The sequence below is a fragment of the Mastigoproctus giganteus genome, chromosome 14 (genome assembly GCF_048544385.1).
Source record: "Mastigoproctus giganteus isolate SK-2022 chromosome 14, ASM4854438v1, whole genome shotgun sequence".
NCBI lineage: Eukaryota > Metazoa > Arthropoda > Arachnida > Uropygi > Thelyphonidae > Mastigoproctus > Mastigoproctus giganteus.
Window position 1 is genome coordinate 42942099 of NC_143588.1, and position 20116 is coordinate 42962214.

General features: G+C 32.5%; 1 protein-coding gene across 1 annotated transcript in view; it reads left to right on the forward strand.

The window, feature by feature from the left end:
• LOC150075087 (uncharacterized) overlaps positions 1–20116 on the forward strand; it is a 119662-nt gene that overhangs the window by 87829 nt on the left and 11717 nt on the right. The window contains exons 5-7 of the mRNA XM_090389088.1: positions 1967–2145; positions 11839–11931; positions 18801–19112. Coding sequence (XP_090245214.1) covers positions 1967–2145; positions 11839–11931; positions 18801–19112 — 584 coding nt within the window. The remainder of the gene's footprint in view (positions 1–1966; positions 2146–11838; positions 11932–18800; positions 19113–20116) is intronic.

The window sequence follows — 20116 nt, forward strand, 5'->3', positions numbered from 1 at the left end:
AATTTATTTTAAAAATTTTATTACAAAGTTTGTTTTTTTTTATTTAAAACTGATTCAGATCCATATCAATAATATTTCTTCGTTCAATCAATGGTGCAAATCTGGAGAATAAACTATTCATGATATCCTTTATTTATAGGAAACTTTCCCCTCTAAAACATATATACCTAATTATATTATTTTGTAATTGCTCAGTGGTATTAAATCTTGCCTCTGTTGACCAGATAAGAGGCCCATGTTGTGTAGTTGGGATTATCCAATCATAGCTGCCAAGTCTCCAGATTTACAATGAAGAACCCTTTTTGACTTGATTTGAATCTCTCTCTCTCTCTCTCTCTCTCTCTCCATCATTGTACTAGAGTTTTGATAAAACCATTTAGTAAAACTTGATTAAAGTCTGAATTTTTATTTCATTTCATTAAAGAATATGGCCATAGTAAACTCTTGAAAATAGTTTTCTGTAATCATTCACTTAGCAAAAAAAAAAAAAAAAAAAAAAAAATGTTCTGCAGCAGCTTTTCATTCCCAATAAAAAGCATATGTTTTGGCCTAGGGATGAAATCTCTCTCTCTCAATTCAGAAAGCAGTGAAGATTAATAAAAAAATTTAAAGCCTTATTTTAAAGTTGGTTTTCAGCTTAACTCATTGCGGATAGTCTAGAAATAACAGCCAAAAGGCAAGCCAATCATGATTACAAAGGACCAATGAGAGACAAGTGCAGAGACAATACATCATGAATATTAAAATAAGTTTATACAAGAACATATCAGCATAAAAAAAAGCTTGTATGCTGATATATTCCAGTGAACTTCAAATATTTAATTATACTCATTGCAGAAGCTGTGTGACTCTGTGAATAAGCTTCATAAATTGCAGACTTAGTTTAATGACCAGTTGACTTTCTAATGTGAATTCCTAAGACTGAAGCATGTTTCCTTATGGTATTTGAAAGTCTGCTACCTCTAAACAGAATTCATAGATAGCAAACTGCTCAACTGGGTTACTGGAAGTGTTAATTAAATTAAGTATTTAATTTAATATAATCATATAAAAAAAAAGTTTCCAGTACAGTATCACTGATGGTAAATAGATATTTTGCAGATCAGTTCTGTTAGTTTCAATGTGAGACCCTACCAGATTCTATTTTGAAAAAGAAAGAACTGATGTACAGTTGTCCTTGGTTAGGGAACTGATCAAAGGAAGCATGAAATATAACAAGTTACCCCAAGTCATTCTTAGCATTTTAATGATTCCTTATAGCAATGCTTAGTTTCAGACAATACTTAAGCAAGTGGGGGGACTGAATTTTGACCCCTTTCTGGTGCAGGTTTGAAAATACTCTTGATAGCCATGTCTCAACAGTGGTGCTATTGCTATAAAGAAAACTTTTAACTCTACATTTCTGAGGAAGTGCAGAATCTGCTACAGTTACCTTTCTTGAAGCAATCATAATCAGTTGATGTCTAACAGATAATTCAAACTGAAATCTACAGACAGAAAAATATTAGGTAAGCCAATGTTTAAAAGCATACCACACTGGTAAACAATTATATAGAAAAACCTCTTGCTTTTTCCAAAAAATCTGCTGTTTTTCAGGAAAGAACTCCTGTTTTCTCCAAAACCTTTTTTTTTTTTTTTGTCTGTTTTTTCCAAAAAACCTCCTGCTTATGAATGCCTAATCCTAGAGCCTTTGGAAAGTTATCAGCTATGCCCAGTGATATTCACTATTCATTGGCACGAGATCAAAGATTATTTCTATCAGAAATAATCTTTGCCATAACCAAGATGAACACCAATGAGCAAGAGTATCAACAAAATTTACAAAAAGTAAAAGGTATAGAAAGTTCCCTTAGCCATACCTAACTTCTTAGAATTAAAATCTTTCTTTGTCCACTCAATGATGCTGAGCTGAAAATATTGATATTAATAGTTTCCTTTTGTATTCAAATGTGGTTTGTTTATACAGGTGATATTCGCTATCCGATGGCACCAAAAAAACCTGAGCGTATCATATCATTGCAACCAAGTTTGGATAATACCAAAGAATATTATACAGAGCAACATCCTACATCTGATGGAAATCTCCACCATAACAAAATGAATATTGGTGAAGATGATGACCAAGAGTATCAAGATATTGCATTGGTAATTTATTTGTAAATATTGAATCCAACTTGATAAATATATTTTACCAGATTCAAAAATAGTTCCAAATCGGTAATAGTTGTGAAATTACTGGCTTGACCAAATACAGTCAGAAGAAAATACAGGAAATTAAAAATCATTAACTTATTGTACATGTTGGGCATAGTCTCTTTCTGTACCTAGCTATACTGGGTTTGCTACTTAATGCGTCGATCTTATATTGTGAAGGCAGTTTTCCCCAAGATGGTAGTAGTGGCAAATGATGCAAGAAGCCTGGGAAACCAAGAAGCCAAGCACTCTAAATAAAAGATACTACACCAATGGAGAAGTATAGTGCTTTTCATTAAAAGTGTACGCCACTACCCAGACCTAGGCTTGATTCTGACTGGAGTCTCATCGGTGGGCAAATAGGCATTGTGAAGACCTAAGCAACACAGTAATGAGACCCAATTCCCAGCATGTACAATGACTTTATAGAGCTTTCACAGCTTGAGGCTTTTGCCCTAGATTTAACTATGCTTTACTTGCAGCACTGTCTTGCATATTGTGGAAATATCTTGTCACTGGTTTCTCAGGTCTTCATAGTGCCTAACTCCTGATTGATGAGACTGCAATCAGAGTCGAAATCCATGTATGGGTAGTGATGTACACTTCAAATAAAAAGCAATATACTACTCCATTGGAGCAGTGCTTTTATTTAGAGTAACATTATACCAAGGCAACTTGTGATAAGGTGCCCCTTCACAATATGAGGTCAATGCACTAAGTAGCAAACCCAATTTTCTCATAGCTATGTACCGAAAGAGGCTATGCCCAACATGTACAATTACTTTATATAGCTTTCATAGCTTGAGGCTTTTGACCTGGACTTAACAACATATCATGAATATTTTGGGCAGGAGTCAGAGCTTGCAGTTTTCTAATTTGAATGAATTTTCCACATTAAGTAAGTTTGTAGAACTGTACAGTTAAGATTTTAGACAAGGTAAAGCTCTTTTCATTAGAAAGTCACAACATGCATGCAATGCATTTTGATATATTTTTTGGTAGCATTTTTTTTTGTTTAAGTTAAATTTTGGCAAAGTCTAACCTCTGAAATCTGGCAACCTTGAGAGCTGAGCAGTACTGGATCTTGGAATTTTCCAGATTTCAGGTGTCCATAGTATATCACACTTAAATGGGAAGGGGGGCTACAAAAATCCTAAATTTCTTTATTTCAATTTATTGTATATAGTTCTGTGTGGTACTATGTGCATTTTCTCCTACATCAAGAGAAAAGCAATATGCAGTACACTTTGTTATTACTTTTTTTTTTGTATTGCTCTCTACAAAGAATTTAAGCAGCTTCATGCTGCTATTCACAGAATGTCTAATATCACATATCCACAGTATTTTTTAATGAAAATTCTCCATTAATTTTTACAAAAGATGTCAAGGATACTTGTTATCATTGAAAATGTAAAATTTCAAGCTCACAGCTGCAATAGTTATATATCTCTTAAGAATGTTTTTATAAAATCACCCCTTTTTTAAATAAAATTAATCTGGTACTCTTTCAGTGGAAGTCTAATAAACGTATAATGTCAAAATTGTTTCATGCATCCAAATCCTATGAGATCGCATCGTTGTAGTTTATCAGGTGATCAAGCAATATTTTCCCATAAAAAAGTCATGTTGTAATCCATGTCTTTCCCACTACTAAGTTAAACCTGACCAGTCCTTAATTATCCATCTCCCTCCTTCTGAACTCTTCGTTTCTGGATTGATTGAGACATCACTCTTTCATAGCATTCTTCAATATGACAGGTGTGCCAGTACCAAAGTCCCTATCCAATTGCAAGTTGAGTAGTTTTTCTGCTAGGCTCTCTTCAATAACAACGTCACTTAGCCTGCAGTGCTGAAGTACATAGTACAATATCCCTCAGCCGAAAGGGAACTTTCTGCTGTGTCAATTAAGCAAAGTATCTACAGTGAAATCTTGTTAATACAAAATAGGTTTATAAATAAAATGTAGATTACTCATTTATAAAGTATTCATTTATATGAAGCACATACCATTCCCCTGCAAAAGGATAGACTTTTCTATGTATTTGTTTATTACAAAATACGGTTAATATGTATTACAAAGTTCGTTTTCACCCCTATGAGAAATAAATATCATTATTTTGTATGTTTAATACAAATCTTGGCACAGTTGTCTGATTATTGCCCCTATTATTGCTTCTGGCCACCCTGCTTCCTGAAGGATGGCACAGACTTGTTAGAATTTAATTTTGTGTAAACAAAACCAGTTTATGGTAAAAAAAAAAGTAAAGTGCAGCCATTATCAACCCACTGCAGGGTGGAAGCCTCCTCAACAATTCATGCTGAGGGATATGGACCATAATCTGCCACGCTGGTCCAGTGCGGGTTGGCAGATCGACCGTATTCAGCAGTCAGGGGCTTGAACCCCGGTCTACTCAAAGAGCGTGTGCTACTGCACTCCCGCTCCTGCCCACTCGGCTACGGAGGCCGTTAGTTTATGGTAACTACAACTTAAGTGCACTATGAAAATCACCATTGTGAAAGATAAGATGTTAAACAGTTTTTCTAAGTTGTTTGCATAAACTTGTTAATACAAATTCTCTCTCCATGGGAAAAGGTCAGTTGCAATAGTTACGCCACTTCAAAGAATCTTTTGCTACAGTATACTGTAATCTATTTTTTGTGCCATTTTATCTGAGCTAATGTCTTTTTCAGAACTTGTCTCTTTAAATTAATTTAAAGTTTGTTTATATTAAATCTCATCTAGTAGTGCTATGGCAACAAAACGTAAACTGACGGAATTAAGCCTGGAAATTAAACTGAAAATTATACAAGAGGCTGATAGGATGGACTGCAGCAAAACGGACATTGCAAAGGAATACAACATCCCTTTACCTACTTTATCTACAATACTGAAAAACTGAAAAAAACTTAAGTGCATGATACTGGAGCAGCAATAAAGAAAACAGGAAACAAATCCTGGTTCAAACCACGAGGGACTTGAAACAAAACTTTTCCAGTGGTACCAACAAATGCGTGCATGTAATTTGCCAATATCAGGTCCAATTTTGTAAGAAAAAGCAAATTATTTAGCTCAGCAACATGGAATTAGGGACTTCAAATGCAGCAGTGGCTGGCTCCAAAGATTTAAAGACAGTAATAACTTGGTTTTACAAAATGTTTGCGGCATGTGTGGATTATTCGACAAAGAAAAGACTACAGACTGGTTGTGTTCTGTACAGTCCATTCTTGAAAAATATGAGGCAAAGGATATTTTTAATCTTGACGAGACAGGTTTATTTTATAATTTGCTGCCAATGTATTTGCTGTTTGAGGAGTCATGTCATGGTGGAAAATTAAGTAAACAAAGACTCACTGTTCTGTTATGCTGTAATTCAGATAGCAATACAAAACTATGCCCACTTATGATTGGTAAATTTTCCAAGCCAAGATGTTTTAAAGAAGTTAACCAACTTCCCTGTGATTATGTGGCCAATAAAAGTGCTTGGCTTATGGTCAAAATTTTTCAGTCTTGGTTATCAAAAGTGGATAGAATGGCTTCAGAAAAAAAATGAACATTTTGATTATTCTAGATTGTTGTACAGCACATTCTGCCGAGACGCTTAAGTTGACAAATATACGGCTGTTGTTATTACCTCCCATAACCACCAGTTGTATGCAGCTACTGGATCAAGGCATTATTTATAACCACAAGGGAGCATATAGAACCTGCCTGATAAGGTACTTCATCCTCAACGTAGGAGGGAGGGAACAATTTGCAGCCAAATTGGAATGCCTTGGATGCTATCCATAAACTTGTTATTGCTTGGGACAGTATTGCATCAAGTGTAATAATCAACTGCTTCAGAAAGAGAAAGAGTGGCTTTGGAGGGAATATCATTGAAAAACATGGTCCAGCAGACGAATGTGATAGCAACATTGAGGAATTTGAAGGAGCATATAGATTTTATTGGTGGATTTGAAGAGTTTTTGAAGGTACATGATGTAATTTCTACCACAGCAATGCAACACCAGAAGAGCTGCTGAGCACCAAGCAAAACGATGTTTTCGTTACCAGCGACAGCTAAAGTGAAGAAGCACACACACTGTCATCTAAAAAAAGATGCCCAAAATGCATTGAACATAATAAAGAATGTGTTGGCAGTAATATTGATAAAGAAACAACTATTGCATTTGATAATGTCTGTGCTGTATTTAAAAATGCATATAGGACAAAACTGTGCAAAGAACACTGAATTCTTTCTTTAAATTAGATTAATTTATCAAAAAATTAATGGTTTGTATGGCTTCTTTTATATTAAGATTAATTCTTTTTAATGTGATACTAAAATTTTGTATATGTCAAAATATATACTGTACAATATTTTCATTTCTGTTAATTGCTTTTCTCTTAGTTTGTATTACAAATAAAATAAAATCTTTAAAATGTGTGTTATTCCTATTACTGTGTTGTTAGACAAAGTTTTTTTTTTTTTATTTTTATTATTTTATTTTATTAATTTATTTTATTTATTTTTGATATAATTATTATTTATTATTATTCTTATATATATAATATAGTATGTGCCAAAAAAAAAAAAAACGATAAAATGTTGACATGTTAGGGGACCTCGTTACTACAAAACAAAACATGAAAATTTAGGTTCCTTGAACTTTGTATTAACAAGATTCAACTGTATTTAAGTTATCGGCTTTAGCTGGATTATCTGTGATTGAACCAAGGCCACCGTATCCGAGTGGTCAGGCGTGTGGGTGCATAAGTATGCGTGCCTTGAGTGATCCAGGTTCAAGCCCGTGACTGCTGAATATGGTGCTGTTTCTTGTATTCTCTCTACCTTGAAACTCCTCTGACCGGTGTGGTCGTCCCGGAGTATAAACAGAAAATTTATTTATTTTATTTATTTCCATTATGAAAAGATCCTATTTGGTTTACCCTTTTATGTTTTCTTTTGTTCTTTTGCATTTACATATGAATAAAACTCCTTGTCTCCATTCTTAGCTCTTTTAGGGTAGTTTGTTATACATACTCGGATTTTCTTGCCTAACCCCTTGTATGGTTTTTAAAAATCAACTTATATTTATTGTGGAAATCTGAATCTTCAATCACTCTGAAACTTTTCTGGGTCGCATTCTTCTGTTCTGTCAAGCTTGCAAAGGTACATTATCCATTATCCCTTTTTATCCATCTTGACATCCTGATTTTTCAGTATTTTGTGAATGGAATGAATGTGCTTGTAGCTTGGATGATAAATGCATTGAAAGCTTGTCCCATAATGTAACTGTACTTTACTCTTGTATATTTCATCCCACTTGATAAGAGTCCTTGAAAGATCCTCAAAGATCCCCAGTCCACAACAGTCCCCTTTCTTGAAACTCAAACCTTTATCACTATTTGTTCACTTTTAGGACACTATGGTCACTACCCCATGACAAGTGATGACCAGATCAAGGATGTTTATGCTTGTTGACACGTTCATGCCTCCTGACATGTTAATTCCAAAATTTACCCCACATGCCAAGTTACCAGTTCACAATTACCATTCGATAAGTGGTTAGTTAATTTCCCATAATAAGGCACTAAGACTAATTTGCCCATTCAAATCATATATAGAGAGAGACTTATCACACTCATTGGTATCATGTGATCTGCCCACTTCCTTTGCTACTAACCATCTCACACCACACAGACTCTGTGCTTTCCTGGGATTGTTCCAAATCAGGGTTCAATCTTGTCACATTCAGGCAGTTTTCTTTACATCACAGTGGACCTTCAGCACTGAAATCACATTTAATCATCATTTAAAGGTTGCTCATTAAGAGAATTATAGAAGAAATGCACCTGAAATTCCAGGTGCATGGCTTGGTCATTGAATAAATACTAAAAATAAGATGTGAGAAGTACCAAAGTATTGGCATGTCGCACCCACCTTATATTTGTGATTTATCATCATTTGATCACACATTTTGATAAAACCTTGTACAAGAAATATGAAGTAAAATAGTTCAGACAATAGCAAGTAATAACATAGAGGGAAAGGTACATGAGAACTGCACAAGATATATCAAACAAAAAAATAAAAATTCCAGGTACAAAAGGGTACTCTGCTAGTTTAATTTTAGCAGTATGGGATCCTAGATCCTTACAGCCACAGAAGTGCTCTGATAGCTTACTAATAATAATTAGATTTCTTTACATAAAAAATAGCAATGCAAGCTTCGATTTTTGAGCAAAGTTTGATTCCACCACACTACACATTTTCACTGAACGTCTTGAATTTGGTGAATGTGTAGTACAGTGCCACGAGTGTCAGGTACACTGGAATTTTATCACAACTTTTAGGTATAAGAGTACTCTGATGTCTAAGTCATAAAATGAAAGATAAGCAGTTATCACAATCAGTTTAAAATTCTTAATTTTCAATATATTTATTTGATTACTTTCTAATACACACACTGCAATTCTGAATTTCACATTAATATAATTACATAGTATCACACAGGTAAGCATAAATAAGTAATGCTTAATACAATAAACTGTGAAATCTGGCACTTCAGAAAGTGGAATACTTTAAAATTTGACATATTTTATAATCTAGAAATATTAAAATAGTAATCCTGCACTCATCAATGATCAAATTTGTCTTTTAAGAATCCAAGCAAAAAAAATGAAATTTCTTTCTTTATAAGATTCTTGCAGGACCCTTGAACTTTAAAATCCAGTAGCTCTTGAACCCCGAGGGTGCCAGAGTTTCAAGAATTTACTGTTATTGTTAAATTACAGACTTTGAGTTTAATTCTGTAAGTGTTACATAGCACTAATTGCAATCCTTAACTATTTTCTCTCTCAACCCCCTCCCTTCCATTATATGTTTAAACTTGTTATTAGATATTTGGTTCTAATTTACAAATTGTTTCTCCTATAATATAAATCATTACCTTTTATTACTTTTCACAGTAAACTTTTTTTTTTTAAGATTACAGTATAAATTCTCTAATTATACAGGGGTAGATTAACCAAGGCCTCTATTACTTGTGGACGTCTAAGTCAGATAAGAAAAATGGAAAACAAAAGAGAAAAGAAATACAAAAATAAAAATAATTTAAAAACAATAAAAAATAAAAATAATTGAAACCCTGGATCTGCAAAACAAAAGATAAACTCTTAAATGTGACAACAAATTTATTAAGATATTGTATTCATATTTATAAAGTTACAGGTGTTGTTTTCTCACATTTATAATGCTCCTGTATGTATGACCCTCTAATTTCACAGAAACCACATCTTTCCTTTCTTTCTACTAGGTTACCCTAGTCATGTAATCCTGTTCTACTACTGTACAGTTAATTTTAACATTCTTCTCAGAGTTTTTTTTTGTTTTAAATTCTAGCTGTGTGCCTCCCACATGTTAAATGGAAAATGATTGTTCTTTTATTGAATAACTCATCAATAAACATGATGAAAAAGATAAAGTATCATCTTTAACGAGTCTCTACTCAATTACTTGAAATAACTAGGAGATGCCACTCTTGACAAATGATGCTTTGAAATTTTTCTTTCGCAGGAAAGTAAACCAAGGGAAAAAAGCAAACTTCACACTTTTCCTTTTCAAAAAAGTGTGTATATCAAATTAGAAGTGAAATATCCACCTTATACATATATATGCGAATGTGCCTTAAAAAAAAAAAAAAAAAAAAAAAAGTCCTGCTTTACATTGCTTTATAGTTTAATTTTGCATAGTAGTGATAAATTCTTATGACTATTATTTAACATTTGCAATGTTGATCTACAGTGATTCTCAACTAGTTTACCACAACACTTGAGTGGGAAACATTTCAGAGTCACTGCTTTATAATTACTGGATAACTTTTTTTTGTTGATATATTCTGTTTTTTAATTTAGCATAAATTCTTTATTTCTTGAAGTCTTCAGCCTTCCCAGAAAATACAAGTCTTAATGCTTTAACTAGATATAAATATAGAGGGTTTTACAGGGTGGTCCATAAGAGGAAACTATTTTGAAGAACTGCTGATGTAAATATGTACAAGTTAGTTTATGATCTAATTTATTATTATTATTTAATAATAATAATAATAAATTATTATTAGTTGCATGCCAGTTCAAGAAGTTTTTTTTTGACATAAATCTCACAAAAAAGATCATAAAGCAAATTGTGAAGAAGTTTGAAGTGGTAACAGTGCACAATCTACCAAAACATGGCAGACCTTGTGTTTCTTCAAAGACATTTGCTGATTTGGAACCTATAAAACAGGATATCAAAAGAAGTCTGAAAAAATCTCAAAACATAACTTTTGGAACTTAAAACAAAAACAAGCTTAAATAGATCAAAGGAATGTAAATGCAAGGATTAGCATCCCACATTGCTACAAAGTTTGAAGTTTGAAGGAGAATGACCCAAATAGAAGACTAGAACTTTGCTAAATGATTTTTAGCCACAACCCAGTGTTTTTTTTTTTACAATGTTTTGTGGACTGATGAAGCCACATTTAAACTAAATGGAACTGTTAATTGTCATAACTGTGTTTATTACCTTCTTAACAACTGTCATTTATTCTTTAACAAGGATTTAAACAGCTTGACAGTCTGGGCTAGAATCTGTACAGGAGGTGTTCTTGGATCTTTTTTCTTTGAAGGAACCATGACAGGTGATAGCTATCTACAATTGCTAAGAGACAAAATCATTCTATTAATGAAATCCAAAATCTACTTTTTTTTTTTAACATTATTTTTTATGCAGAATAGAGCACCAGTTCACTATTCAAAAACTGTGTCCAAGAATTCTTATGCAAAAAGTTCCAGAGTCAGTAGATATAATGGCAGGGTTCCACTGAATGCCACCCCACTCCCCAGATTTAACACCAGATTACTTTTTTGTGGGGATTCTTAAAGGATAAAATATTTACTAATAAGCACAGCTCTTTGCTAGTACCTCAGCAATCAATGTTTAGAAAATTTGATAACATTTCTGAGGAATTGTACTTGTTGTGTATACCTCTATGCCCAAAAGACTACAAAATCATAAAGACCCAAATAGCAGCCATATTGTACAGATGTAATTTTTTTTTCTTTTACATTTATATATATCCTTTCTATTGTGCTAGCATTAATTAAAATATATATTTAAAATAGCATTGTTATTTACAGTCAAACATGTTTCCTTACTTATGAACCACCATGTTATAACTAAATATATGTCATATAATCAATTATTAGAATGTTGCAGTTTCACACAGGTCCATCTGAAACATGTACAAGTACAATTCAACAGTTTATTCTACCATGACAGCCCACTGCATTATACTTAGATATCTGCAGTAATTAGTAAATACTATTCTGCTCGCAAGAATTGAACATGAATGTTTCAGGTAGGCCTTCCCAGAACGACAGTATTCTACATATTTAATTATGCAGTTGTTTTGATTATATAACCCTCCTCTCTAATTCCAAGTAAATAAATTATAATGATAAAATTAAAGCATCGTTCCTAACCACAGAGTAGAAACATTATGTATCATTATTATTTCTGTTTCAAAGTCAATTTGTGTAATTAAAAAGAAGTATTAAATTTTCCTTCTATTTTTAATCTTTCCATTTATTTCATTCCAAACGAGTATTTTTAAATTTTCTAGCAACCAGAGGAAAGAACTTATTATGAACCTCCCCAAGAAAATATGTGCAACAGACACAGAACATCAGCCCTTAATTCATTCGTGCCTTTGCAGGTAATTTCTTTCAATTAAGAATTGCACACTGACTTATCAAATTTTGCTGTATACATCTGTGCTTAAGCAAAATTTCAAATTAAGTAATTGAAATGTTAGTACTACAGAAGTGGGCTGTGCTAAGAATTATTAAATTGTTTTAAGGAAATTCTTAAAATTAACCCAGCCATATAATTGTAGTTCCAAATAGTGATTGTGCACTTCCCTTCAAATTAATGATTAAAAATCGGAAATTTTTTTCAAGCTTCCTGAGTATAGACAAATTTTTACTTCAGTAGTTTCTGAAGCAGTTTTTTTATACATTTCAGAGAGTAAGAATAAGAGTTTTTGCATGTGTATCTATATAATATAATTTTTAAAAAAATCTACAGTGCTACCACCTTTGCAACTATTTGTGAAGCATGGGAGCTGATCAACACCGATGCTGCTAAGAAGTTTTGAATTAAGTATTTGTAGTTCAAGGGTACTTGGCTTCTTCTCTCCCACTAGTTATAAACATCTACAATTTCACACGAGTAGTTTGTTGAAATTTTTTTGTTGTTTTGGAATAAGACAACGTGAAACAAAATATTCACTAAAGATGTCTACTTCTCTATGTGAAGCAAAATACATAAGTTTTTTTCATAATTATATTTAAATTTAAAAAAAAAATTGAAATAAATTTTGAAAATTTTTCTTTCTTTTAACAGAAGTGCACAATAGTATCTGCAAGGAGACTTGATTGAATTGTTTAATGCTTTAAATGGATTGAGTAAACTAAATTTTGATGCCCTTAATCTTTCTTAGAATACACACATAAGAGAACCTAAATTGGAAAAGGACGATTGCAGAATAGATGTGAGAAAATTTGCTTTTAGCCAGAGAGTGACTGACCAAACTTCAGCATTGTGGAAGCAGGTAGTTTGAATAAATTTAAGGAAGAATTAGTCAGTTTTTCTTTAAATAATTAAAGCAGGTAGAAAACTGAGGTGGACAGTTATTGGGAGGGGGGAGGTTGATATTGTATAAACTTGCTTCCTTGCATAATTTGCACCATCCACCCGTAACCTGTTTGAACTGGTTTCAAGCAGTATGAAGCATAGTTATTGAGTGTCAGTGGGATGATGTCATTTGTTCTGAAGATCCTTTGCTCAGTTACTTCTCACTTGTCGAGCAGTGCGGTTGTGTTTCATTTAGTTAAGTTGTGATGATGCCGAAAGTTACATCAACTAAACGTGTTCAACGATTTCGACAAAATCACAAATCTAACGTTGAAAAGCAAGCACATTCCTCGACTTTGTGGAATCAACATTCAATCTTAAACTCACATCAGATCCTACAAAATCTACTACGCGTGGTCAATCATGTATCGACTTGGCCTTCGATCGCAATGTTAATAGTTTGGATTGTTTCAACTATATATCCTACTTTAATTACCACAAGCCTTTATTGTTGACTGTAAATGAAAATACCGAATAAAATAAAACTAATTTTATTAAGCTTAAATTGTATTTTTTCATTTCACATGACGTTATTCACGGATCCACCTTCAGCTCCATGGAGCTAAGGCCGTTTTTTTTTTTTTATTATTCAACACATTGACAAATGGTATAATTTAGCTGAAATATTTTGTTGAAAATATGTTAAAGGATTGATACTATTTAAGCGAAGTATTGTGGAAGTTCATATACAATAGCATGAAAAAAATATATTGAATACTGAGTAGCTTTTGCTAATGCTGTTCATTGCGCCGTAAAACCTCCAACAACAACTAATGCTGTTGAAAAATAAATCTGCAATTATGGAATAACTTGAAAGCTGCTATCACAAAAGCCATGATTGTTAAGAAAATACAGCATAAGAAGACTGCTGAGGTGCATTAATAAAGACCTGGCTAGTTTAACAGAACAAAAAATAGCATCATACAGGTGTAGAGTATTAAAAATCTCTAAAGACAGAGTATGAGAAATCACTGGGAAAAAAGAAATTAAAAGGGGACAAGTTTTAAAGTTGGTCCCTTACACAAAGAATACAGGACAGTCATTCATTTATGAATGGGTAATTCACATCCATATTTACAGATGAAAGCCCTTCAACAGCAAGTAGAAACAGCAGTAGTAAACCTAAGTGCTATAAAATCAGTGAATAGGGAAACTACAGGTGATTGTTTTGTGCCTTCAGGCACAAAAGTTGTTTTTTTTTGTTTTTTTTTTTTTTATCCTGAAGGCAAGAAAGTCCCATTAGGTAGAGGGCACATATCTAATTATTCTAAGGGGAAGTAATAAGATATATATTAAATCATAATAAGGGCTTCATTAGACTTGGGAATGGAATTCCCTTGGATTGGAAAAGTGCCAGTGTGTTGTCAATCCATAAAGACAGTTATAAGGATGAAGAGGGCAACTAGAGACTGGTCAATCTGACTTGAGTGGTATGTAAAATTATGGGGGTGATGATTATGAATGTAATACAGGGTTATCTAGATAATATATGCAAATATTACCAGCACTTCTTGGTCACCACGGTGATTATAACAGTTGGGACAGCACACATGTGCTTTCTGCTTGTTAATAGTTCTCTTTGCTTTATGATTATGTTGTTTGCTAGTTTTTTGTGCATCTTATAGTTCTTATGGTATTTCTGTAATATATTAATTCTCACTGGTTACAGTATATCTGTAATATCTTAATTCTTGCTGGTTACAGTATATCTGTAATATCTTAATTCTCACATTTCTACTTAGTATGTGCTTGAATGCAATCCACCAGTATTCTAAAAACTAGCTATTTTGCTTTTCATGGGAAATATTCATCTGTGCTTGCTGTGGAATATGCTAAATTGAGAGGACTATGCTTGCTTTTAAGTTTGAAAATGAGTGAAGGAAAGAGAAACAATTTGTAACCCCCTTGTGGACTGTTAAATCAAAAATATAGGTTCCAGTAAATTGTGCTAAAATCAGATTTTACCAGATTGTTCATTCAATAAAATGGAACATTTAGTAGAATGTACTTTCAATGGCAAGATCTATTACATTAACAGAACATATTTTTTGAATATGTTTCTTCATGATATTGGCATTGAGTTTTGCCTTGTGTATAATGAAAACAGTTGAATCAGTAGTGAAATATGAAACAGTTTTATGTATTTTTATTACTTCAGATATATGTGATCACATATGGATGTAGGTGGGACCCCCTTCCTCACCTAACTATTCCTTGATTCTAATAGAAAAATTGAACAAAGTGATATAAATGAAAGAAATTTTTGGAAAGGAAATTTTCTGATTAAATAAACTAACCACTGAACCATTAAACTGGAACCATATTTTTTTTCTTTAAAACCACCCTCCATGGTGTTCTGCAATCCACTTGGATCAAAAATATGCCGTTTTTTTAATCAAAAATTGATAAAAAAAAAAATCAGCATATTTTGGATAAAGTGACTATAGCCACTCCCTGACTTACATAAGGGTTGCGTTCTGCAGAACTCTACGTAAGTCAGAATTTCCCTAAATGCTTATGCAGCACTCGCAACTATGTGCACTGAATTTGACTGAAGCAAAAAAGAAATGGTTGACGAACATGTAAACAGAATTATTTATTAAATTTTTTTTATCTATGTGCAGGAAAAATTATAAAATTACAAAAAGAGAGAGGAGACAAGCTTGAATGCAATACACCAGTATTCTAAAAACATCAAATAACAAAAGATAAAACATCAGCAAGTATTATCTTTCGAGCATCGTTGCCAGAATTAACTCTCCAGCTGATAAGCACGCCACTGAGGAAGTTGAGGACTGTGGAGATTTAGAAGGGGTTTTTTCCAACACATCACAAAATTTCTCTGCAGCTGCAGAATCGGCACTGGTGGCTTCACTGCATACTTTAATGTTTTGGAAACTAGCACAATGTTTGAACCTATTAAACCACCCGTTGCTTGCCACAAAGTTGGCTTGAGGTTCGCCATACTTATCCTTAATATCTTCATAAATACTTTGAATGGCCACTGGCCTCAGGGGGACTTGCTTCTGAATCTGATTTTCCATCCATATTATTAATAGCTTTTCCATCTTCAATATAGCACCTGAATGCTGTTTTGTGATCACTGTTGATCTTAAATGCATTGATCCTTTAACATGTTCTTTTATGCATGCACTGTCCCTTAAAATAGTATTCACTATTGAAACAGCAAGACTTAATTCCCTGCAATAGATGATAAACTTTGCTTAATGCAGAAGTTTGTCATCTATTGCAGATGGAATGCAGAATACGTTTCTACGATTTTTTTAAGTTTGCACGTGTTGTAGAAGTATATTAAATGTGTAATCACAGTACTGTACTAACTCTTCACATTTGTGACACACATTGTCAAATTAAATACAGTTAATTTTACTACCAAATTAAATCTTCAATCACTACATTTAACTGTTATAGCAATTATTGAACAAGTAAAGAACATGAACAGTTAATTTACAAATATGTAACACAAGGCAGACTCAGACCTCCATCAAGGATAGTCTACACTGAAAATATTGTCTGACAAGAGAAATTTATGAAATAATGCATTCTAGCAAACAGTTGCTGATAGCTAAACTGAAATGCAACCATTGTAAAGTATTGCTGAAGCTTATTTTTTTAAGCAACTGTTTATTTCCTTTAATAAATTTTCTGCCTCTGATATGTATGTTTCAGAGTGATGTACCATGATACACATATATCATCATTCTTAAGTGGTCAATAAACAAGTGCTGTAAAAGCACAAGAGATTAACAGTTTGCTCAATATTGGCACACTGATTTAACTCTGCACTATTTGCAGAAATTCCTGCTTTTTTTTCTTTTTATCACCAACATGCATTAAAGACTGTGTACAGTTTTGATTGTTCTTTGCTTGTGCTGAGGTTAGTTTATGTACATGGGATAAAATTTTGAAGTTTCAAATTATGAAAACTTTAATTCCATATACATAAAGTAATCTCAATATAAGCAAAGAACAAATAAAACTGTGTACCAAGTCTTTACAGCATATAGTTGAAAATACACATACTGTGTATATATATATATATATATATATATATATATATATATATATATATATATATTTTTTTATATTGCTGTATATATATATCTATATATATATTGCTGTACATAATGCTCGGTTCAGTCAGTGTGCTGATATCAAGCATTTGTTAATTACATGTGTTTTTACATAACTCATTTATTGATTGCTTAAGAATTATCACATACATGTGTCATGATGGCACACCATTTGGGGTACCGTTTTATGTGTATATACATCAGTGCCAGCAAACATGCTAACAATAATTGCTCATATCTTTAATTTGACTTTACTGAAAGATATTTTAGAATATGTGCTGATAAACATTAGGAGTTAGTACTATAGTTATGAGTTAAGTATTCTTTTTGTAAAAAAAAAAAAAAAATCCATATCCAAGGCAGTACTTTAAATCTTACCTGGTGACAAGAATGTTGCACCAACTTGTTTAATATAGTTTTGTGTTCCAAGGTTTTAGAACACAAAACTATGAGCTTCGACTTTGCTTTTAACCACATTGATACCTTTGCTGATGTATCAGGCGCAACAAAAAAGGGGTGGGAATGTCTGTGTTCACTGAGATTTCAGCATCTAATGTAAAGAATTGGCCTTTGTATATAAGTATTTTGAATCTTTTGTTAAAATTAAATTATATAAAGGAGATATTTTTATTCAGTTGTATTTATACTTAATTGTGTATTATGCAAGGAGAAAACAATCAGTATCTTGTAAACCCTCTAAGGCTGTAAGATATGCTGCCTATTTGTTTGTTTTTATTCTTTTTAAATGTAATAAAAGAACAACAAAAACAAAGTCTAATTTTACTATATGTTAATGTGTCCTCACTTTGAAAGTGGTTGGCTTGGAGGAGAAACCTGCACAACCAACTCTGATGCTCTACTCTGTGAATGGCCAGCCCAAAAAACTAAAATTGCTAATTCTCAGCTTTTGTGTTGTTCTTTGTGCTTGTTTGACATTTGGGCTTGCCTTACAAGTTTCTTCATTTACTGGCACTGCATTCATCCATCGCAACTAATATATATATCTTTCTGTAAGTTACAGAATCTTGAAACTTGACACCTGTGAGGAGACCTGATTGAAATGTTTATGGCTTTAAATGGATTAAGCATGCCAAATGCTAATGGCTTCCTTATTCCTTCTCATACAACCCATACAAGGAAACATAATTTAAATTGGAAAAGGATGGTTGAAGATAAAAAAAAATAAATAAATTTTCTGTTTATGCTGTGGGACAACCACACTTAGAGTAGTTCATGAGAGAGAGAATATACAAGAAGCAGCACTGTATTTGGTAGTCACAAAAACTTGAACCGTGGGCATGCAAAGCAAATCTACTTAGATGGATAGATGTGAAAAATTGCTTTCTTCCAGAATTTCCTTAATTGTTGGGGGAAAAAACTCCTGTTTGGTGTGTGTGTGTGCGCGGAGGTAGATAAGTTGAATAAATTTCAAGGATTAGACAAATTATTAGAAGTGATGGACAAATGAAGATTTTTTTTGGCTGATGCCATATAAGCTTACTTCTTTGCATCATTTTGCCAATAATCATAGATTTTTTATTTAATAGTGGAATTTTCATATAATTTATAAATGGTGGCTTGCATTGATATAAGAATATATTTTATACTGTTTTATGTATTTCTGATAATTTTTTAACTTATTGAATTTGACCTGTAATGGAACTATTCTTGTGTTTGCTACTGTTAGCAGTTTATTAAAACATAAAATTTGCATAATATAGTTAAACTTTTTTTCACTGTCACTTTGTGCAACCTGCAAAATAAGAATATTTTATTTATTTTTTTAACTCTGTAGGCAACTGACAACTCAAAATCTAAAGACAATGAGAAACAGACTATTCCTATTCAAGTCCAATCTACAGAAAGTAAAACTGAAAATCACCTATCTCAGACAGTAGAATCCAGAGAAGATACTGCTCTTGCTAGTGAACAAGTCATAAATAGCCAGAGGACACTTACCAAAAGTAATGGTCCTAATAAGCCACCTCATGGTAAAGGTGTTTATTGTAGAGGCAGCACTGGGGACAAACCATGGCTGACTCTGGAAAAAAGTTATAATTGTTTAACATCAACAAATTATAGAATACTTTCTAAATTGCAAGATAATGTAAGTCATATTCATTTGTTATTAACTGCATGTTTATATTTATACAGGTATACTTAGACTTTCTGCCAGTGAAAGTTTTATGTGGTCTTGCTTAAAAAAAAACTTTACACCGGAGATTCCACAACAACTGAATAATAGTGCTTTGACTTGTAAAAGCATATTTTCTTTGTTAGTTTTATTGCAACAAAAATTGAGAGTCTAGATTTTCAAATTGAGGGCTGGGGAGGGGAGTCAATGCATCCAGAGCACCTGATTCTCACCACAGAAGGATCCCTTGAACCTTTCATTAAATTTAATATATTGAGTAGAGCATCAAACTTAACTATAAAATGAAGATTTTATTTCAAAATGTAAAAAAAATTTTTTTTTTTTTTTTCTTAAATTTATCAAGCATACAATCCCCATATTTAGTACAATTACTTGCTACAGGCTACATATCTGTATGAGCTCTGTGATCCCATCATTTTCAGACTAAAATGGGATTTTTTGATGTGAAATAAGTGTCTCCACTTCATTTTATATTTAAGTTTGGTTAAACTGTCAAAACTTAATTATAAGAAAGGGTGAAGGAAACCCCAAAATCAACTATGTCTGGAACACCAGAAAACTGTGAGAACTGAATACACAGCTAGTACGAAGTGTACTATTTTCAGCCTCCTCAAATAGATTAAAAAGGAAAAAGATGGTAAATGATAAGTAAGTAAATATATTTAGTTATAAAAAAATAAATTACAGAAACAGCAATATGTTTTTTATGCATTATATATATATGTGTAAAGATCATTTTTAACCTTTAGAAGGATATTTAATGAGAGTGCTTGAAAATCTGCAGATGTAAGAAAAATTACAACCTTACCTGTAATACATATAAACTTCTTTTATGCCTGTGTTTTTTCATCTATACACAAGATTTTACTTTTACAAACTGGAACCTTTGATAACTGAAATTATAAATAATGGACACTTAAATAATAACTCCATATATACATGGTGTGGCAATAAAG